At 44.7% G+C, this 22,823-nt stretch overlaps 2 protein-coding genes across 2 annotated transcripts in view; one reads left to right on the top strand and one right to left on the bottom strand.

Annotated features, from left to right (window-relative positions):
- Positions 1-22,823, bottom strand: part of snd1 (staphylococcal nuclease and tudor domain containing 1) — a 168,208-nt gene that overhangs the window by 85,604 nt on the left and 59,781 nt on the right. The window lies entirely within an intron of this gene.
- Positions 4,887-8,275, top strand: lrrc4.1 (leucine rich repeat containing 4.1). Its single transcript, XM_054624251.1, has one exon. It carries the CDS (start codon positions 4,890-4,892, stop codon positions 7,755-7,757), a length of 2,868 nt encoding a protein of 955 aa, XP_054480226.1. The 5' UTR covers positions 4,887-4,889; the 3' UTR covers positions 7,758-8,275.

Here is a 22,823-nt window from a genome sequence, read left to right as displayed (position 1 = left end):
GCCGCCATCGGTCAACAAGTCCTGGAAGTAAGGCCTGCCAACGTTCTTCATGTCATGACAGCGTATGTATATACTAGCAGAACCTAAACCTCGAAAGACGATTAAAGTAAAACTGTTAAGCCGGGTTTACAATTTTCCTTGCATTGACCTGAAACATCAAATCAGATTGAACTCGGAACTAAAAAAAAAAAAAAAAAAAAAAAAAAAAAAAAGGCCACTAGCTTGGCGAAGGCTGTTCTGGTTTCACCTCTTTGCCAGGTCCACGAATGCCATGTGACGCACATGCTAGAGCTTTTTTGGAAAACCTTGGTGTGATCACAGGGTTTGGCCGACCATCGAGCCATGTTGGCCATTCCGGGGGCCAGGATCAAACTATAAAGCAAGTGGTCGACCACTTTTTGGTCAGCGGAGCATCGCGGAGTTTGGCAGACCATGACCCAATGCTCCATCAGTAGTGAGAGAGCAGGAGTGTCCACTGACAGGAGGGGAAAAATAGAGTGGGAATAGAAAAAAAAGACAGCAGGAGAGCCAAGAGGAGAGAGCGGTCCTGGCTGCGTCGGTCAGGTAACGGGTCAGTGGATGACTTTGGTTAGATAGTCGTCTGGGATGTACTGTGCTCGGTGGGTAAAAACACAACCTGAAGCTCATTCTGGGTCACTTGCTCATCAAATGGTGGCGCACGCACACACACACACACACACACACACACACCACAGCTACAGACACAGACACAGGCACCGTCTGACACACAAACAAAGCTAGCACGTGCCGGTATGCACACTGTTCTACATCTGTGTTTTGTCATCAATAAATCACACAGAGAACAACAAGCCCTCATTTGCAGTTGGCTTTGACCGACAACAGATCGATGAACGGTTGCCGTTGTGTTGGGGCGGACCCGTTTGTCGCACATTCCTGCATTTGCGTTGAGATCGCCTGCTTGAATCTATGCCGACATGATCTCGTGTTTCACTTGTTTCGGAAAAATGAAGTTGACGGCGGATGCAGCGTACACCTCTGATATCAGCCTCCGCATGGCCGCGGTGCTAGGGAATCCCTGTGGTAAGGAAAGGGAATAGCCTTTCTGTCTTAAAGGAAAATCCCCCCCCCCCACCCACCCACCTTCCCTCCCCTATACTCCCGTGGCTGCTACCTCACTGTTACATGTGCTTCATTGAAGCCCATTCGTATTCAACTGCAGTGAAGTCAAGGATAAAGTCTGTGTGTGTGTGTGTGTGTGTGTGTGTGTGTGTGTGTGTGTGTGTGTGTGTGTGTGTGTGTGTGTGTGTGTGTGTGTGTATGTATATAGGAGTTGGCTCTATACTCCTGCGCCGGTGGGAATATCGTACTGCGCTACAGGCAGTGTGACCTTTTTGAGCTGGCGTGCTTTCTCTCTCTCTCTCTCTCTCTCGCTCTCTCCTTCACACTCTTACTCTCTAGCTCAGACACAAACACACACACACACACACACACAGACACAAACACACACACACAAACACACACACACAACCCTAGCAGCACTGTTACAGCTAGCTCTACCAACCATCAATTAGCCACACTCCTTCCTAGTTTAATGGACACGAGGCCTGTAAGAAATCATTGGAGATAGAGGGGGGGGGTGATGGGACAGTAGGGTGCGTTTGTTTTGCCTCTCCTCCTGCGGCAGGAAGGTAAAGCATGTCTTGTTTTCTCCCGTTCGCCTTCCTGAACATGACCTTTATGGCTGTGTGCTTCCTGAAGCGACAGTTTGTGCTCAAATTGAGGGTTAAGGCCTGCCTGTTTAGAGTGCTCTAACTACCTGCAAAGGCACGCATGATGCAAAGGCACACATGATGAAAAGGAGGGTGGAGAGTGGATACAAAAGGTAAAAAAGGCGTAGGTACAGAGAAGAAAATGTTGCTCTGGATTTAGATTTCATGTCCTGCTGCACTCAGTTTTTGTCACGGTTTTAGTGTCCGTCTTTGATATTAATAAAGTAACCTAATCAAATTCTTACAATCTAAAACTATGAGTCCCATTGCACTGAAGAAAGATTGATAATGGATATAGCTTAAATCTCACTTAATGCCCTGAGAACTTGTAAGAGATTGTATATAAGAGATGGCCAGCCAGAGATGAAGTAGAGTGACACAGTGACGGACGAAGAGTGAGCAGCGGGAAGGAAATACAGCGAGGAGGGTGAGGGTGGAGTAGGTGGGTGGATGGGGGGGGAAGAGTTATTGCACAACACACACTGCATCAAACCAAAGCATTACTGGATGCTTCAGCCGCCCATTCATGTTTCTATATTTTTCACTAAAGAAAAGAAAAAAAAGCAGAGTAAGAGAGCAAGGGGAGGTAAAGAGAATCAAAGAGAGAGAGAGGGAAAAGAGAGGGCAAAGTGAGAGTGAGAGGAGCAGAGATGAGAGAGAGAGAGAGAGAGAGAGAGAGAGAGAGAGAGAGAGAGAGAGAGAGAGAGAGAGAGAGAGAGAGAGAGGGAGGAGAGAGTGGGAGAAACGGTGTCCCATCTGCCCGCCTTTGCCACCACAGCAATACTGGAAATCTCCTGCCAGACTTGTTGGAATGGCTGGATTAGTGCAGGGGAGGAGTGGGTTAAAATATACGGTTGCCGTGGGGATGCCACTGTCCATCTCTGCCTTTCGCGTGGACGGCCCGTCTATTCCCCCCTGAGCCACACAAAGCCCCAGAAAGCAACAGAACAAGAGACTGTGAGCATTACAAAAAAATAATAAAAAAGGGAGCGGAGGACAAGCAGGAGCAAACTGGTTTTTGAAGAGGTAGATCTCTAAAAAGGTCTGAGTGCTTTGAGCTCATCCAACTACCTCAGGACACTGCAGAGAGAGAGAGCAGGGAGGGGAGGAGAGCGAGAGAGAGAGAGAGAGAGAGAGAGAGAGAGAGAGAGCGTAAGAGAGTGTGAGAGCGCGCGAGAGAGAGAGAGCGTGAGAGAGAGAGAGAGAGAGAGAGAGAGGGAGCGATATCCAAGCCGGAGCAAGCTCTCTCTTTTGCTGCTACAACGGATCCTTTCCACATCGACGCTACTGTTAACGTCACGCCTGTAAGCCGCGCGCTCACCCAGCGCTCGCCTACCCGGTCCTGCTCCTCACCCTAGTCGGACGCTGCATTGGAGAGGGGGTGCTGATCGCCACGAGGAGAGGAGGGGGAAAAAAAGAAAAGAGGAAAAAAAAATAGGAAAAAACTGGAGAAAACAAGAAGAAAAAAGAAACAAGCCAGAGAGGAGGAAGGAGAGACTGCGCACCACCCCTCCTCCCTCTAACCCACCTCGATCAACCCAGCTACAACACACACCCCCCACTCCTCCCAGCACCCCCCCCCGTTCCATCCCCCACCCCGCTCCCCCCCTCTGAAGAAATTGACGGATTATTGGGAAGTGCAAGGGGAGGCAGGCTGCAGCTGCTGCTGTGTGTGCTCACTGCTGCTGCTGTGTGCTTCGCGGAGGATGGTGTGTGTGCGTTTTGCAATTGCTGCTTTTCGCCGCCGCCGCGGCTGCTGCTGAGGCTGAGGCTGGAGCGTGTGGCTAGTTAAGAAAGGAGGAAGAAGCTAATGAAGCCAGTGTGAGTCGCCTATTCCTTTTCAACCCCCGCCGAGCACTCCTAGAGGAAGAAGAGGAGAGAAGAAAAAAAAAAAAAAAAAAGAGAAAAAAAGAAAGAAAAATCAAGTGGACACGACGCCACATTGAAAGAGGTAGCAAGGGAAAAAGAGCGAGAACGGGAGAAGGGCTGTCAGACTGACCAACCGACCAACTGATTGACCACCAAAAAGTGAAGAGAGGAATACAGAGAGGAGGGAGGGGGGCTGGTTTTTTTTTTTTTCTCCCTCTGGCTTGTCAACCTCACCTCGTAACCATCGCCAACAAAAGGCACAGAACATTTGAGAGGACTGTGGAATTTTCATTCAACCTTCTTCAATCCCACCCCCAACCTACTTCCCTCTTTTTTTTGTCCTTTCCGCCTTGGCTTTTGGTGAACAAAAAGATTGTGCGCGTGTTTGTGTTGTCGCCTGTGCTATGGAGACCTGGGTAAGGTGTCTAGCAGGGGGATCAACTGTCGGATTCCAAGGACAAGCAAGAGAAGAGGAGCCGACAGCGAGAAGCGAGCAAGGGAGCACTGCTGCTGCTTTCGGAGCCTGACTGGATTCCTATCTGCATATTTTTTTTTCCCTTTTTTTTTTTTTTTTTCTTCTTCTTAACAACAAGGAAAGAGAGGGGGGGGAAGAAAAAAAAAAACACTCACAAAAGGGCCTTTCGAACCTTTTCTCTTTGGATGTGTGGATTTACAAAAGGGCTCGTCGTGGTTAAGCTCTTTGGCATTGATACCCTTTTTGACAGAGCAAATATAAGAGAGGCTTTATTTGCTGCTCTTGGGATATACATACATCTGGTGTGAATACCACAGCTCTTTCTGATTGCAAACAGGAGGGAAACTATATATCTCAGTTCAAGGACCTGTAATAATAACTTGAGGTAGGTGTCTAGTGTTTCAACCCCTCTTTGCATCAATTTGTAACCCTTCCTTCTGTCTTATAATACGGCTTTTGGTTGGTTAATTTTATCATCATGCCCTGCTCATACACACGTTGCAGAAAGGCCAGCCCACTCTACCCTCCCTTCTCCTTCTACCCATGAGCACAGTTAAAAACATTGCTTCATTGAGGTTAGGTCAAACCCTCTTGCCCTTAAGCGAGTACCCCAAAATCCACATTCTGCCCTTGTCCTCTTCAGTTCCCTTGACTTCTTTGCTCTGGTCCCTGTAACACTTCAAAAAACAGCCAACCAGCTACTTCCCCTGATTCCCAAAGCCCCCAAACACCACCCCAAACACCCCCATCCTCCCTCCCCCCCAGATGATGCTGAATTATGAACGTGCCACATCATGAGTCTCCTGGGGCGGGTAGCTGTGCATCGTGCCAGGAAAGCCGCCCTGCTCTGTGTAGTCTTCCTGATGGCGCGAGCGTGGAGCAGCGCCTCCCTGGCCTTGGCGGGGGCGGCGGTGTCTCAGGGACCCCAGGGCTGTCCACCTCAGTGTTCCTGTAGTAATCAGCAGGGGAAGGTGGTGTGCACTCGACGTGGCCTCACCCGTGTGCCCCCCGGCATTCCTGCCAACACGCGACACCTCAATCTAATGGAAAACGCCATTGAGGCGGTGCAGGCTGACTCCTTCCGCCACCTGCACCACCTTGAGGTGCTCCAGCTTGGGCGAAATGCCATACGGCAGATTGAGGTGGGCGCGTTTAATGGACTCACCAGCCTCAACACACTGGAGCTGTTTGACAACCGGTTGACGGTGGTGCCCAGTGGGGCCTTTGAGTACCTGTCTAAACTAAGAGAACTGTGGCTGAGGAACAACCCCATTGAAAGTATACCCTCCTACGCCTTCAACCGGGTGCCCTCTCTCATGCGACTGGACCTGGGCGAGTTACGGAAACTGGAGTACATCTCAGAAGGAGCGTTTGAGGGCCTACAAAACCTCAAGTACCTCAACCTGGGCATGTGCAACATAAGGGGTGATATGCCAAACCTGAGTCCGCTCAAGGGCCTGGAGGAGCTAGAGATCTCTGAAAATCACTTCCCAGAGATAAAGCCAGGCTCTTTCAAAGGCCTGCGCTCACTGAAAAAGCTCTGGGTGATGAACTCACAAATCACAGTGATAGAGCGCAATGGTTTTGATGACCTTTCTTCGTTGGTGGAGCTTAATCTTGCCCATAACAATCTGAGCGCTGTGCCACACGACCTGTTCTCCCCGCTCAGGTACCTGGTGGAGCTCCATCTCCACCATAATCCTTGGAACTGTGGCTGCGAGGCTGTATGGTTAGCACGCTGGCTAAGGGAGTACATCCCGACTAACTCGACTTGCTGTGGACGCTGTCACGCACCTGTCAGCATGAGAGGGCGACAGCTGGTTGAGGTGGACCGAGGGGAGGGTGCTGCAACCCAATGTTCTGCACCATTCATTGCTGATGCACCAAGGGACCTGAACATCTCAGCGGGGAGAGTGGCTGAGATTCGTTGCCGCACAGCCCCAATGTCTTCAGTGCGCTGGCTCCTGCCCAATGGGACTATCCTGACACATGCCTCCAGTCATCCGAGAATATCAATCCTGAATGACGGCACCCTGAATTTCTCAAATGTCCTGGCTGTAGACACTGGCACTTATACCTGCATGGTGTCCAATGCAGCAGGGAACTCCAACGCTTCGGCCTATCTCAATGTGAGTGCAGCTGAGCTTAACACATCCAACCTGAGTTACTTTACCACAGTGACTGTGGAGGTCTTGGGGCCAACCACTGAGATGCCCAAACCAAGAACCACCTCGACTACAGCTGCTGCATCAGGGGCTGGGGTGGCTGGAGGAGGAGGAGGGGTAGGCCCAGGGACAACAACTACAACTGCCTCCCCTTCCGTCTTTCAGCCAGTCTTCATCTCCACACCAACTGTGCTGCTGCAAAGCACCAACAGCCCTCCAGGTGCAGCTAAGACATCTGTGGCGCCAGGACTCCAAGGTGCGACTGGCAAACCAGGCAGGTCTGGCCCTAGCCTGGATGAAGTGATGAAGACGACTAAGATCATAATAGGCTGCTTTGTAGCAGTGACACTGATGGCTGCCGTCATGCTCATCGCCTTCTATAAATTGAGAAAGCGCCACCAGCAGAGGAGCACAGTGGCAGATGCTCGCACTGTGGAGATTATCCAGGTGGATGAGGAGGACCTTCCTCCGCCAGCGTCTGCAGCTCAAGAGACGGCTCTCACATTGCCTGAAATCCGGGACCATAACAGCATACACAAACTGGACTTTATCAGCCACAAGACTGACTATAGCTTTCACAAACCCAAGGTCGAATACAAACCCCAGCCTGATTTCACCCTTCATAAGCCGAAGGCTGAGTATACCACATACAAGCCAAATATGGACTTCAGCAGCCACAAATACATCCCAGATTACAGCACCCACAAATCTACAACAGATTTTAGCCTTCATAGACCAAAGCCTGACTACAGCCCATTTAGACAGGACTACAACCCTCACAAACCTAAAGCAGAATACAGCCAATTCAAACCAGATTTTGGCACTCACCCAAAAACTAAACCAGACTACAGCCCCTTCAAACCAGATTATGGCACTCATCCTAGGCAGAAAACAGACCTCAGCCCATTCAAACGAGATTACAGCACCCAACCAAAACCTAAACATGACTACAGCCCATTAAAATCGGAATACAACACACAGCATAAACCTAAGGCTGAATACAGTCCATTCAAGCCAGACTTTGGCACTCATCCAAGACCTAAACCTGAATACAGCCCATTTCAGACTGACTACAGCACTCAACCCAAACCCAAAACAGACTACAATTCCCAGAGATCTAAAACAGACAGTACCTACAAACCCAAGGACCCTTACTCCACCCATATGACTGCAAGTGATTACAGCGCCTTCAAGACCGACTTCAGTCCCCACAAAGCGGATTACAGCGCCTTCAAGTCTGACTTCAGTCCACACACTCAGAGACCTAAACTTGATTACAGTCCCCACAAAGTGGACTACAGCCCCCATAAAATGGAGTACAGCACTATGAAGCCCAAATATAACACCTATAAACCAACTGGCCATGGGGCTAAATGGACAGACAACAATGTTGTGAACTCTTTGCCTCGAACCTTGCCCAGCACCATCACAGCGATTGCTGAGCCCTTTGTCATAAAAACTCACACCAAGGAGAAGGTGCAGGAGACTCAAATTTAAAAAAGACCCCCCAAAAGGCTCCCACTTCTTCCCCTAGGTTCCTAGCTCACACCCACCCCTTTTCCCCCTTCGTCATTTCCTCATAAGATCATGCAATAGAATGCACAACGAAAAAAAGGACAGGAACTACTTTTTTGTACAGAGTGCAAACTTAAAGACTGATGATTTCTTGTTGTACATGCTTATAAATAAATATATATATGGACAAATTGAAACTACCATGGGCTGGTGATAGAGAAACATATATTAAAAAGAAATTGAAACTATTTTCTAACTTGTAACTTCTATTTAAAACAATGAGTTGTTTAAGATGCTGTCTTGACTTTGACAAATGAGGGTAGTGTTGTTTTAAAAAGGGGGCATTCTGTGTGATTTTTACACCATGCTACAGAGAATGCAGTGATAAGAAAAAAATATTTATACTGAGAAGACTTTCTTTAACAAAAACCGAAAAAAAGGTCAGTGTCGATCTTTACAGGTTTATCTTGTAAAAGCACCAAGAATTTGTACTGTGCCAAATGTTATAAATGCAATAAAAAGGATTTTTGGAAGAAAAAAAAAAAAAGAAGGTATTAGAAAGAGATGTTTTTTTTCCTCTTCATTTCTTCTCTTGGTGTATACTGTAACGATCAGCCAAATGCTTTAGACACTGCAGTAAGACGCTGCAGCTATATTTTAACCCTACGAGTGCTGAATGACTCAGGCAGAATGAATCACAATGCAGAAGTGGACGGTGTTTGTTTTTTTAATCTCTCAACACCTCCTCATATTCTATTATTTATATGCAACAGAAGGGTGTTTTTCAGTGTCTATTTTACAACAATGAGTGTCATGGTGCTTCATCAAGGTGTGGCTGAAGAAAGGTGTGTATATAATCAAGTTCTTAAGTTCCATTAATGCTTTGAGATGTTAAAATATGAAGCAAATGGTGTGTCAACAGACAAGTATAGCAGTTATAACATCTACTGTTAACTGAAATGCTCATTACATAATGCTGTTAAACGATGCAACCTGATTGTGTTACCTATCTCATTTTCTACATCACAAACTGGTATTATTCATGTAACTAATGAGTGAAAATGGTGATAAATTTAGGTGAAGTACTGTTTGGGTGTAAAGACTGTCTTGCACTTTGCCAAAAAATATAGATCCTCATTTCACTTTTCATTGCATTGCCAGCTGTTGTGCCTTCATCAATCAGTATGGGGGCTTTTTATGGTGACAAATGCATTTGGGTCTTGCTGTTAACTGCGTTTTTCATCTACAAGAATATCACCCCTCTCAATCATAATATAGCCCAACGGTTCTCTGCTCTAACAAAGAAAGATAGCATACAACATACACAGCGATTAGTACGCATGTATTAGACAGGTGAGCCGGTCTGTTTTTGGAAACCACAGTGTGTGGGTTTGAAGACAAAGCTGTGTTGTAGCCACTATGACTCGTTTACTTCATGACAAAACTGGGGACAGTGTTAAAAAATGATAGAATCATAGAAAAAGAAAAAAAAAAAAAGGAAAGGTGGTGTGACTAACATGGGAGCACATATCAGTCAAAAGAAGAATAACATGTTTGGAGTGGGCAACATGTGGGTGAGAGATGACAAAGAGAATACTACAAAAGAACTCCAGGGGAGTGATTGCAAGCTGTGTGGACCGTAATCATCACATCCAACACAGATACTACCTTCTCATTAACTCTTATGAAGCTGTACAATTCTAAAGTAAACTAATATGAATTAAAAACAACCATTTAGAGATGTGTGACGTCTACAGAGCCATAGTCACAGGCCTGTGCTTGCAGGCAAAGCTTTGGCGTGGTAGTGTAGTTTACATAACCGGAGAGAAATTTGGCAAAAAAAAAAGAGACCTTGAGTACCTGAGAGGGCCACAAGAACAATATCAGGGTTTGTTCTCCAACAACGTAGCGTTTAAACATTCGAGACAGAGAAACTAAAAGATGGACAATGTTTGAATATAAATGAGAGAGGTTGACATGGTGCAATACAAAAATAGCGCAGCAGTTAGCTGAGAGCCTTGTGGTTTACTTAACCTGTAGTAGAGGCCGTCAGAAGAGGAGAATGATATGTGTGCTTGTGACTGGGGTAAAAGGTATATAAAGTAAGACATTGAGGTTAAAAGAGGAAAGCTAAAGAGGGTAAGTGAGCATATGGTGTACAGGTTTTGTTTTAAGAGGATATCTTGTCTTTGGAAACACATGACATGTTGTGGAGTAAGACAGCATTTGTTGTAAATGTGTAATTTAAATGTCATCTAACATTGTGCTACATGACAAGGCCGGGATGGATAGGATGATCCCAACGAGTAGAGATCATGTTTGGAGTAAAAACATGGGTGTCAAAAGTAGTCAGAGCAGCAGAAAAATGCATTGCTTGGAAAAAGAAAATGTCAAATATCCCAAAAAAAAAGCAACCAAAGTTCTTCTTAAAATCATATGAAGAGGCAGCCCACTGGACTGTGTGTGATATAAGGGCCCAATGACATCTGGCATGAAAAGAGAGTGATGGTCACAGAGACACATTAAGAAAAGTTAAACTTTTTAAACCCTAAACAGCAAAACAGGTCCAGATAAAGGTGTGGTTACATACAAAGTAGTCACGTCTGCATCAGTGTTTTGTCATTATCCAAAAGGGAGAGAATTTTATATATTTGTATACCAACTGTCATCAAAATTGGGGTGAAAATAAACTGCTGCAGTGTACCCAGAGCTGTCACACCTGATTGGTTAGGTAAAATCAGACCAGATCAAATCAACGACAGCTCTCCTCGTTCCTCCACCCCCCTCCCTTCTTACGATGTCTGTTGATGACTCAGCCTGCATTTTAAATACTGACAAACTTTATGCAGGTGCAAGAATGAGCTAGATAGACCAGACATGCACTTTCATCTTTATTGGTCCATGTATGCGTGTCTGTTACACCAGCTATCAGTTGTGTGTTGGGCTACACATCTAACAGGGAGCGAGGAAACAATGAGAGCTGAACAGCGCCGGAGGAAAAAAAAAAAAAAAAAAACGTGGGAAAGGGAATGAAGGGAGAGAGTGAGATATATTTAACCTTCACATTTAACGTGGCCATTTCTGGGAAGTCAAATACCTGAATGGTCGAGGCAAATACCACATAACTCTAATGTCCACGGTTTGATTCCGGCCGTGAACCTTTGTGCCATAGTTCCCCCATCTGGCTTTTATACTATCAGCTTTTCAACAAAAAGACAAAGAGCCAAAATGGACCAAATGCAAACATCCATTTTATACACAGACACATTTTTCACACTGACCAATTTGTCACTACGCTGACTCGTCTCGGACCGCACGCCTTTCGTCTCCCACGCCTGTGGTTTTACTTCTAATTGTTTTCATATCAAAGCTACGCAAAGACCAAACAGCAGTTTTCCAAGTGTCTCTAATGTGAAACATGTGAGAGGACACTTATCAGTGTGTTGCATCTCAATGGATGGTGTAAATGGTTTAGACGGACTGTGAGCATTTGTATGAACAGATGTAAGCACTGTATTAGGCACCGAGCTGCGTTATGGCGCTCTACCGTAAGCCGTATTGCACTTTGTGTGCCTCAGTATGGTATGGCAGGATGGGGCTTATGCTACACCATATTGTTTAATATGGTCACATATCAAGCTGCACTGTGCTATAAAAAGGCTCTGTCTAACTAATCAGTCAACATGGCTACAGGGTCATCAATCAGCCAATCAGCTAGGCAGCCACTGGAGGGCCCGTCTCCATGGGAAACACTCCTTCCCTCCATCCCTTCCATCCTCTGAGTCATTTTCCTTTTTTTTCCTTTTTTTTCCTCCGTCTGTGTGCTTCATTAGCAATCATGAAGCCATTTGAAAGAGGAAGCAAGGCAAGATGCACCTATTTACCCACAGCTCAGAGAGCCAAGGGGGGGGATTAGAGTTCGAGGAGGAAGGTAGGAGGAAGAAGATAAAGTGGTATAGAAATTGAGATGTCGGAAAGAACATTTAAGTAGGAAGGGAAGCATGAAAGATTGCTAGAAAGAAGTTATTAGGGAGCGAGCAAAAGAGAGAAATTTGGCCAAAACTGAAAACGGGGTTTAAAAAAAAAAGGGAGCAGATCTAAGAAGCAAAGAGCAGACAGCACGGGAAAACACAAGACGTACACGGATAAATATTACAAAGCTGGATAAGGGGATTGATTGGACATTGTAGGGCTTCTGGGAAACCAAAAGTAAAAATAGACATGAGAATGAGAAGGGAGAGGTTAAGGGGAAGGGAAAGGGTGTTATGGGAGAATCAGGCCACAATGATAGGATATACGCAGGGCAATGAGAAGGAAGCGAAGACAGAAAGCAAGATAATAAAAAAAAGGACATAATAGTCAAATTTGATTAAAACTAAATGATAATGAGAGAAAAAAAAAAAGAAGAGGTGGTAGAGATGCCATGAGAGGGGAAAGCAAAAAGCAGCAGGAGCGAGAGGAAGAGAGAGCGAGAGAGAGAGAGAGCAAAGGCACTCGGTAGAAGGAGTATGCAGAGCAAATGTGATGCAAGAGTGCCAGCTACAGATGGAATGGGGGATATATAGCGCGGCCATCACGGCTCCTGCATGATTGGTGAACGGCCTCGACTGCACCACAACGTTGTGTTGCGGTGTGGGGGGTGGGGGAGGATAGCGTGTGATGGTACAACAGCACAGTGCAGCAGATAAGAAGTGCTGATACCAGTAATGGACTTGACCGCTGGGGGTACTTGAGGAGGAGAAGGGGGGGGGGGGGGAGCGGCAAAGATGACGGCGGAGAGGATGGGAGGATCAAGGGGGTCAGCACAAATGGAACTGTAGGGACGAGGACTGCCAGAGTGCAGCCGTGTGCATGCGTACGGGTTTTTCAGGGAGATCGAGAATCTGAGCCGGTCAAAGCAATAAAAACACACACAAACACACACACACACACACACACGCACACACACAAATACTCTTCAGCTTCCAATTCAGTATAAAAAGGAAGTGAGCTCATTTTCAACTTAAAAAGGGTTCGTAGGGAATTTTGAAACCCAATTATTTTGATGCAATCTCTTAATTAGATTTTATTTTTTTTCCCCCCTCAATGTGAAATTATGATTCAGTGAGGCGCGTACGTTGGCTGTAATAAAGTGTTTTTCCATTAAAATGACCAAGACCAATAGGCATTATAATCTCAATTGCATCACTCATTTATCAACTAAAGCAGGACGTACGCCTTCAAGACATAATATACTTCTGACGTTGCTCTAAGCAGTGTCTGCTGTAATGTATATAAAAAGGAGCTTGAAATGCAAATGCTTAATTGGCAAACACATGAAAGAAATATGCTGGCACATTTCTTGGGACCTTGGTTCCACTCATGCAGGTGTTTTTTAGCTGACATTAATGCTGGATTTCACTCCACTCATATACACTCAGAGCATGTGATGATGGATTAGCACAAGAACACAAGGGACCTTTACAAAAGGGAAGGATACAATTTGTTCTTAGCCTTTTTTTTCTGCTTGATACATGCATTATTATTATTATTAGGATTCCCATTTTATTAATAGCAAAAAGTACTTTCATGTCGAGTTTCATCTGATGTATTTTTCTTCAGAAAGTCATGTTGGAACTTGGTTTTAATATTTGCTGAATATCAATGTGGCAAAAAATAGCCCATGTCAGTTGTTTTGATGAGTTTGTATTTTAAAAGCTTTTATTGGGGGCTTATTGATCATTTCCACACTGTAGCAAACGATCGATTTGAGAACCTGCCCAATACCATCATGACCAGGTTATGACTTTATTAGCTTAGGGAGTGTGTGCTACACAGTGCATTGGCAAAGGGGGGGCTTTGTGTGAACACTAGCCAGTGTGCTAGTGGAGCAGACAGGAGGCTATTCTGAGCAGGCCTAGGAGCATGCTGCCTTGTGAGTCAACGTGAGTCAGGCCCAGAGAGTTGTTCGGTCCTCGTTTCAAATAAAAAGGGACCGGATGGGATGCGAAGTCAAAAAGGGTAGGAACAGCACATCATCCATGCGGGGGGGGGATCAAGGCCGTGCTCATTATGACAAAAGAGGAATCGAGTCAGGTTGAGAGGAATACTAACTCACCCTACTTCTAATATGTGGCTTAACCACAATGTCTTTGAGAATTAAATGAATCCGCTTTGCTATACCGAAAATAGAGACTTTATATAAAGTGTAAAGATAAATGTTTATTTTCTTCGGAATGCATAAAGCAAGAAGGTGAAGGTGTGGAAGCTGTTGGAGGACTGGAGGCAAGTTGACGTTTGCTGTTTGCGTCTGACTTTGACTGTGTGAAAACCGATGTAAATAGCCATATTCAGTGGCCAGCTGGTGGGATGATTTGCTGTAACTAAGGTCAACAGAAGCAGAAGATTTTCTTTTTTTTTTCTTTTTTTTTTTCATAGCGTTGGCAATGAGCCCAGTGCTGTCAAGGCGGTGGTGTTGAATACTGTCGGTGCACGCCAACGGGCTTTTCTTGGATATATACACACACACACACACACACATCGTGGTCAAATTTACACAGATTCTGTTGCTCCAACTGAGACTGAATGGCCGGTTGGGTTGTGTGAGCGTATTCCCGCCGTGCAGAGGACCGCTCAAGTGTGTTGCAAGTGTGAGAGACTTTATTGCCCCTTTCGGCGGGTGAAAAACATCCCCGTGTTTTCTTAGCGGCCAGCGACTACGCAGCCGTACATTTATGATCCCATCCAGCAGTTGAAGCTGAGGTGTGCGTGTAATGAATCATGTCTACTGAGAGCAGCAAACACGGGGACCGAGACATATACGAGGAAGGGGGTTTGTTGTCGTGTGCACGCGTACAGAAACAAACACAGACACACCAAGCATGCACATACACACAGAGCAACAAAAAAAAAAAGAAGAAGATGAAGCCATTGACCATTAATTTCACTGCTTTTGTTGAGATTTACAGACTGGAGAGAAATTATGATCACAGGCGCAGAATCGCCAAGGATACCGTGCTCATGTTCAGCCCTCATTCACAAACATACGTAAACACAGTCCATCAATTCAGCCTGTATTAACATGTCCTTTCTTAGAATTTATAAGTGAAATAGGCACAAGCTGCTCCGCTCTGATTCTCTCTTGTAAAACTTTGGAGGCAGTTTATAAAGCAGGCTTAAACAGAAGAAAACGTGCCGACCTTCAACAACCACGAGATACAGTGAAAACGTCCTTCGAGAGGAAGAGGAGAACGATGAGAAAGAGGCACATGCACGGTGTGATGATGGGGAGAATGTGTGCGCCTACGCTGCATGTTCAGTCTGAGAAAAGGAGATGAGGATAAAGGATGTTTTCCAAAAAAAATAAAGTAGTTTAGGGGTTACAGGGAGATCGTTCTGGGATTTCAATCTTTTTCTAGGACGAGAAGGTGCATCTGGGTGTAGACATTTTGGTGATGGAGGGGTGGAATTGGGGTGACAAAATGGCCTCCCGCATTGCTAAAGACATTCAACTAAAAAAAGAGGCAGCGAGAAGCGTAAGAGAATTAACTATGGTGGATAGCGAGGGCGACACATTATCTATGACACCCTGATTTAGGATGTCAGAGGATGGCAGTGCTAGATTGAAAAAGGAGGCGTTAAGAGAGAAGTGGGCAAAAAAAAAAAAAAAAAAAAGGAGACAGGGAAGAAAAAGGTGCGAGGATGAGGAGAAAAAAAAGCAAGAGGAGAATTGAAAAGGTGATTGCAATAGATCAGAATCCCCCCCCCCTCTCTGACACATTAAGGGGGAGCTCAGGATCCGCTCTGTAGTAACTGTAGGCTCATGAATTTACACTGATGCCGACTACAAGATGACAAGCGGTGTGCTAATGTCAAAGACTTTGCTGAGAAGAAAAAAAAAAAAAAAAAAAAACGTGCACTGCGAAGGCTCAGAATTGCACATGAAAGCAACGTGGAGATGAAAAGGCCTCCGACGAGCTGCTGCGGAGAGCATCCATGGAGCCCGAGACACAGTTCTCATGGCGGTGGCAGAATTATTCAGCCGCTGCAGCAAACTGCGTGTGCGTGTGTGTGTGTGTGTGTGTGTGTGTGTGCAGGTGGGTCAGCAGCGCTCTTTAAAAGATCAAACAAATGAATAGAAACAAGAAATGGCCTTTTTGCCCTAATTTAAGTTAGTATTATCTATTAATAAGGGCATTTGGAAAGTGTTCAGGCTTTGTTTAATTACTTGTTCTAAGTGGAATAAGATGCAGATGCAACTCCAGTATCCTCCTAGAACAGAAAGAGAGAGTAAATAAACTTGTGCTGTTTTCATGAGACGACTGGGTCCAGGCGCTGATCCAAGCCGAGAGTTTTAATGGATCCTAAATTGAATGGTGTCTCCGAAAGTGCTTTTGTAAAATACAGTTCTTACTCAACATAAAGAAGGATGCAGGGTTTTTTGCTGGCAGATCTAAGACGGCAGTGAAACAGGAAGACTGTTTGTAAACATTTAGCTTGTTCCATTTTTGCTTTAATTCTGACTTGAAATAAATTTCAGTTGGACTTCAGCATAAAGGAGAAGAAGAAGAGTCCGTGCTGTGAAGTGGTCCGTTTGGCGTAGGAGATGCATTTTGTTTCAAAATCATGGTCATTTGCATACACACTGCAGTTTGTGTAACTGTCCGATGTCTAAGTAGGTTTTATTTTTTTGGTCATGTCTTCAGATGGGATTCAGCCCTGAGGAAGATCACTTGAAATACAGATGTGTTAGAGCATGCTGTCTGTTTGACGGAGCGTGTGTAGGAGTCGCTGCAGGTGAACCTGTGCCAGTCTAACTATGCCACCTCCGCATAAAAATAATGATCAAAGCATATGCCATCCTGGAGAGAAAATAATAAATAAAATAAAAAAGACAGCATTTTAATCTAGTAGCTGCTTTTCAATGTCAGACAACACTTTTTAGCTTTAACTTTTTTAACTTTGCGAGATCCTCTAGAGCTGCACTGGGTCAAAATGATATACAGAGAAAGAAATTTAAAAAAAAAATACGATGTAGTGAGAACTTTTAAACTGTGCAAAGATACAGGGAAGGCCTTAAGGCAGCCAAAGAAAAAGAAAAATTGAAAAGAAAAAGAAACATTTATCCTTTATCACCACGTTAATTGCCAGTACGTCTAAAGCCAAGTATGGTGTGTAGTTGTTTGGGCATCAGGGATGATATATTTCATACTAATTCTTGTTTTTAAAAAAAAGTGGAATTGGTCTACGAGTGATAACTGTTTCAGGGCAGCGTTTGGCATTTCAGAACCGAGAACTTTCCAACAAAATGGGAATCGGAGCTGCTGTGAGGCCCCAAGCTGAGCGCGACCTCGCCGGCCCGGCTGATACAAGAGCACCTGCCCAACGGGGGAGCCGATAATTAGACATGTGGTTGTACCGCTTCGTCCCCCCCTCGACTCTCTGGTTTAATTAGCTGGAGTGAGGGACAAGACACATCAAAGGACGTGTACGGGCGAGCAGCCTCGTGTGTGTCCGTCAATTACAGGTTTGTTGTTGTTGATGCGGCAAAATATTACTTCAAAACCCAAGTTGCGGGCCATAGCTGGAGATCTACTGTAAGAGTGTAAACATGAGGGATTGGTGCCACAAGTGAGAGGAAAGGAACACAAGTAAGATGATACGAGAAGCATAAACCCCATAGAGTTACCACTCTAGTGAGAGTTTGATACTATGAAGTGGAGAATGTGGCTGCAGCTCGTGGGGATGGGTATTGAGAGTAAGCAGAAGGAGGAAAATGGGGGACGAGGAAAGGTGGCTCAAGTTTAATGACTGGAAGAGGAGAGAGGAACCGAGGAGGGTTGGGGGTAGAGGAGACTTGGCAAGCGGTCACCCTCCCACTCTGTTGGCAGCCGAGCCACAAACTGTTTGCTCACAGCAGTACATGCATCTATTAGTATTGTTCCAGGAGATAATAACTGTGTGTGTGTGTGTGTGTGTGTGTGTGTGTGTGTGTGTGTGTGTGTGTGTGTGTGTGTGTGTGTGTGTGTGTGTGTGTGTGTGTGATTATGTGTGTGTGTGGAGATACATGTGTGATTGGGTGTCAATTCTTAGCCAAAAGTGGGAGAGAAAAAAAACAAAAAAAAGTTGCTATGCGGTGGCAGACAAAACAATATGGAGGCAGTAATAAAAGGGAAAAAAATGCACAACGGAAGCGAGCATTTCTTTGTTCTGTCCGTGGGTGTGTCAGACTTGCTAATTGGAAACACCTGAGGGTCACGGCGCTAATAAACAAAATTTAAAAAAACACGCAGCTCCTGAAATCTACAGCTTCCATGAGATCAAGCGAAGAGATGACAGGCTATCAAAAGCGTACCCGTCGTTGTTGAAAGTTTTATCCTGGGTAGAACGCTAACATACGGCCTCTTACCGAAGAAAATGAAATGTAGTGTAGGGCCTCGGGAAGTATTGATCACCTCTCAGACAAGCCTAACTGAACACACTTACACAGCAGCAAAACACTATCACTTTAAGAGAGATTCTGCTGGCACAGAAAGCGTTTTTAAGAAACTGCAGTGGCCCCGGCCAGCCTTTCTTGGAACTTCCCCTGCATACACCCCTGCACATTCAGAGAGAGAGAGAGATTCAGCCAGTGAAGGGGAGGGTTTAAAGAAACTACATTTCTATAGCTGGCCTCAATTGAAGCTATGCTCTTGCACATACACACAGTCTCCCCTGCCTGTCGCCCACTTCTGCCATTAGCTTTATCTGTTTGGATTCAGAGCTGAGAGCCGAATCCCTGTGTTTTTTTTTATTTATTTATTTTTTAAAGATTTTGCCAGGCTTGTTCTTCCCTTTTATGCCCCTGACTCTCCTCTGGGAAAACATAGAAAAAGAAGGGAGGAGGTAGAGGTGTAGGTGGAGGAGGGGGGGGATGGGGAGAGAGATGCCGATCGCTGACACAGCCGCTGAGGTAGCCTCTCTCTTGTTGTGAAGGGATATAAAAGAAAATGGAATGAAAAAAAGGTAGATGGAAGGAGATGCCGAGATGGGAATAAGGGGTGCAGGCGTGAGGAACGTTGTGCTGGGGTAAGCTGCCAACAGATTACCGCTTCAAATCTCTACTGGCCTTTATTCATTCACTTCTTTTGAGGATACGTTCTTGCTCACACCAGGTACACACACACACACACACACACACACACGCACGGATAAAGGAGAGTCTTGTGAAAGCAGAGAGGGGGGGGAGGACAAGACAAGAGGAGATGGGGAGGTCGAGGTAGGTGTGCCCTCTACGCAGCAGGGGCTAGACATTGACGACTAAATAAGCGAGCATGTAACGGACTGACATGAAACATGGAGGCGCAGACATGGAAGAGATGGAAGGGATGGGTGTGTTGGACCACATGTGAATTCTGACATCACAGAGAAACAGTGGAGGTCCGGGAGTAGGAGACTGACCGGCTCTTTTTTATCATGACAGCTGACTTCAGTGGGTGAATGTTCGAGTGTGAGTGTGTGTGTGTGTGTGTGTGTGTGTGTGTGTGTGTGTGTGTGTGTGTGTGTGTGTGTGTGTGTGTGTGTGTGTGTCTTTCTGTGGAATGCTATTAAACCCTACAGCCAACTCTATGTCGATGTGTAGCAACCGCTGTGTTGTCAAGGGAACCATTAGCAGGACTGAAAGCCTGGTATCTGCTCTGCGCTTGCCTGTACACACACACAAACAGACACACACAGACACACACAGACACACACACAGACACACACAGACACACACACGTGTATGTTAGTGATGACTGAGAAAATAATTCCTCCGCAAATTCCCTATAGAGGTCCCAGGGTGTAAGAAGCTACAAGTGGAGAAACAGTGGATGCAGGCCGCCATGACAACAAGGCTTTTTTTTTTTTTTTTTCGTCTATCTGCCTATATATATATATTTGATGTAAGTATGGTGGAGACATAAAGATAGATGAATGTGTTTTTTGTCCGTCAAAGATGTCAATATGTTGCACTTTTATGTCACAATCATCAAGGGAATAGGATCAATAAAATCATCAATAAAGCTTAGAGGCCCAAAGCCATTGACCTGGACAGGAGATTCAACTAACATATGGTGAAGGACAGACAGCATACCAAGTCTAGTAGTGTGCACTTTGGAAGTTAGACTGCAATGGAAAAATTGTGGTCTTATTCTAGCACTGCAGGTCAATAAACACATTTATTTTAAGCTTGTTTTTGTAAGAAAAAATAGCTTCAAAAAAGAATTTATTTGCTCCCAATTAATTTGAACAGACTATTAATTTTGCTTCTGAAGCCAATCGCACAGCATTTTTGTAACAGTGTCGAGCAGTATTCATGTTTAGATAAAAAAAAAATAATATCCCGGCCAGCAGCTCAGAAGGCGAAGCAGCAGGGGGATTTAGAGTTGTGTGGTTGTTCGTGTGCATGAAGCTGTGCGTTCTGACTATTTTCCTTGTGGGTCAGGCTGAAGGAGGGGAACACTTTCAGGTTAATGAAAGTAACAACTGCACACAAAATCAGTGAAAGGGTGCAAGTCCGGGGGGGTAATGAAAGACAACGGTGGCCAAACAAAAAAAAACAAAAAAAAGGAGAATTGAAGTGCCGGTGTGTGGATGCCAACATTAATTTAGTGAGGGACATAAAATGGCCGGTCAAGTGAAAAGAATGCTAAGGCGAGAACCACGATAATAGTAAATTAAAGAGAGAAGTAATAAAAATGAAGACGCCTCATGGGGCAGAACAGGAGAGGAAGGAGAATGAGCTGACCGACGGAGGAGTAACAAGACGGCGCTAAGGGAATAAAAACTTTGTTCAAAGCGGAGGCATTTTCCAACCTCTCACTTCTATCACTTTATGATGCTCATAGGTAAAGTATATATAACATTTTTATAAATTATCAAAATCTCACTTTTTCCTGCATCAAATATTTAATTATCAAAGATAAATGTTAGATTTAAAGTTTACCTTAATGCAAAAACCAGAAGCATTTATCAAAAGTCCTTGTTTGCTAAAGAAAAAAAAAGAAAAAACGAGACTAAAATGAGTCCAACTGTCTATCCAACTATTGAGCTGTTGAGTGTTCCCAACTACAGTGGCCTCGTTCAATAACGCAGTCGATATTCCAACACTCAATTCAACATATTAATTATCCGTATCAACTGTCTTTGTCATAACCCTTCCCCACCATTTGTAATCTCTGGCGTTCACAGAATGGACTGTGCCAAGAGTGACCAAGTGAAGAGAGAACTCCAAACAAAAAGGTAGTTTATTAGCACAATAGACTTCCAGAGAGAGAAAAAGAAGAGCCAGAAAGAAGTACAGAAGCCAAATAATGAGACAGGTAATGGCACGTTTATTGAAACAGCCACTGGCTATCTGGCTTGCTGCCTGAAGTATTCTCAGATGGACCAAAATTCAATATGTAGTTTGGCTATTTTCTTTTTTTTTAAAAAGACCCGAGTATAACCGAGCAAAGGCCAACAAAAAGGCAAACAAAGCTGCGGCAGAGACAATAGAAGTCTTTTTCTCCTTCTCCAGCTTCAATTATGAGACATTCAGTTTTCTGGCCTCCGGTTCAACCGTAATTTCCGAAAATCTGTTTGTCAAGGAATTGTGAGAGCACATATTGATGCCCTATACCATCATTATGCTCTCTAACAGCAAGCCTTGTCCTTAAAAAAATAAAATAAGAATAAAATAAAATCGAATAGAAAGGCAGCTGAAATGTAGAACAACGTGTTTAGGGGGGGGAGACAGTAGAGAGCAAAAAAAAAAAAAAAAAAAAAAAAAGGGGGAAAAAACGCAGAAAGAAAGAGAATTAAAAATGAGATGAATGCAGTGAGTGATATAGTGTGAGACAGTACAGTGAAGTGTGTGAGAGAGAGCATTATACTATTGGCCCTCATTGATGTGGAAGAGTGCTGCAGTGTCCTTCATGTAGAGAGAAAAGAGAGAAAAAAAAAAGGGGGCTAAGAGGATTCGGCTGGTCCCCAAGCACAGAGTGTGCCTGTGTCTCTGCACTGTTTTCCAGGGGTATGCTTATCAGGGTGGACGGTGAAGTCGCAATTCCATCACACACACACGCGCACACACACAAAGACACATACACGTTAAAGCACAAGGTCGCCCTCGTAAATGAGTCAGGGCGATAAAGCGGCGAGCAGGTTTCCCCCCCCTCCCTTCCTCTCATCTCTCCATCTCCACTATTCAGGGCCCATCTATCTCTCCGTCACTGCGATGGAGTGAATCTATTTATGTGGGTCGCTCTGTTCACCTTCAGGCTGTAATTCACCATTTTTTCTCCAAAAGGAACAAAAAAAGGCCTCCACCCCCGACTGGGACACTGATACACACAAAACCGAGCGGAGCGGTATTTGGGGGAAAAAAACGACGCTAAACTTTTACCGTGACACCAATTAAGGCGCCAGAGATGTAGATTTGGGCTTTTTTGTGCGAGCGTCGGAAATTAATGGTCAGAGCTCAATAACAGAAACTAAACTTTTAGTGGCATAAGGCTCACAAGGTGGGTTTCCGGTTCACATTTTAAAATTAGAAACATAAGCTCAATTTAAATTGCAAACTAACATTGTTTGCTCAATTTTTTAACTCATGGATGAAGGGCCTTGATAGCAGATAGATGGATAAATGGATCAAATATTTAAAAGTTTGTTTCTCGGGTTTGTATCAAAATAATTAATGATGGCAAATACATTTTTATCCGCCAATGAGGATTCATTTTGCTGCAATGTTGATCTCATTAAAAGCCCCATCCGGGTCAAGACTATGGTAGTTTTGGTAACACCATTTGAAGAATTAGCTATTATAGGATGGGTAAAAAGTGTAGATTTTTGGTCTGGATGTAGTTCAGGCTTGCTGCAAATATGAATGGATGGGGACAGATCCGGTCTGTAGCTATAAAGCAGCAGTAATGTGTGGCTATGAAGCTGCCTTCTGCACTCGTGGTTTGTTTAACTACAGTATGTGGTTGAGAAGGGAAAAAAAGGACCCGAGGGCCCGTTCACCGTCCCCACCGTATGTCTGTCTCGCTGACCAGGAAACCACACCATGCA

This window comes from Anoplopoma fimbria, chromosome 23, assembly GCF_027596085.1.
Source record: "Anoplopoma fimbria isolate UVic2021 breed Golden Eagle Sablefish chromosome 23, Afim_UVic_2022, whole genome shotgun sequence".
Lineage (NCBI taxonomy): Eukaryota > Metazoa > Chordata > Actinopteri > Perciformes > Anoplopomatidae > Anoplopoma > Anoplopoma fimbria.
The sequence above is the reverse complement of the archived record's forward strand: the minus strand, read 5'-3'. Positions and strand labels throughout refer to the sequence as shown.

Bases quoted from the DNA above. Each gene is read 5' to 3' on its own strand.
- lrrc4.1 (XM_054624251.1), top strand. From the start codon at position 4,890: ATGAGTCTCCTGGGGCGGGTAGCTGTGCATCGTGCCAGGAAAGCCGCC.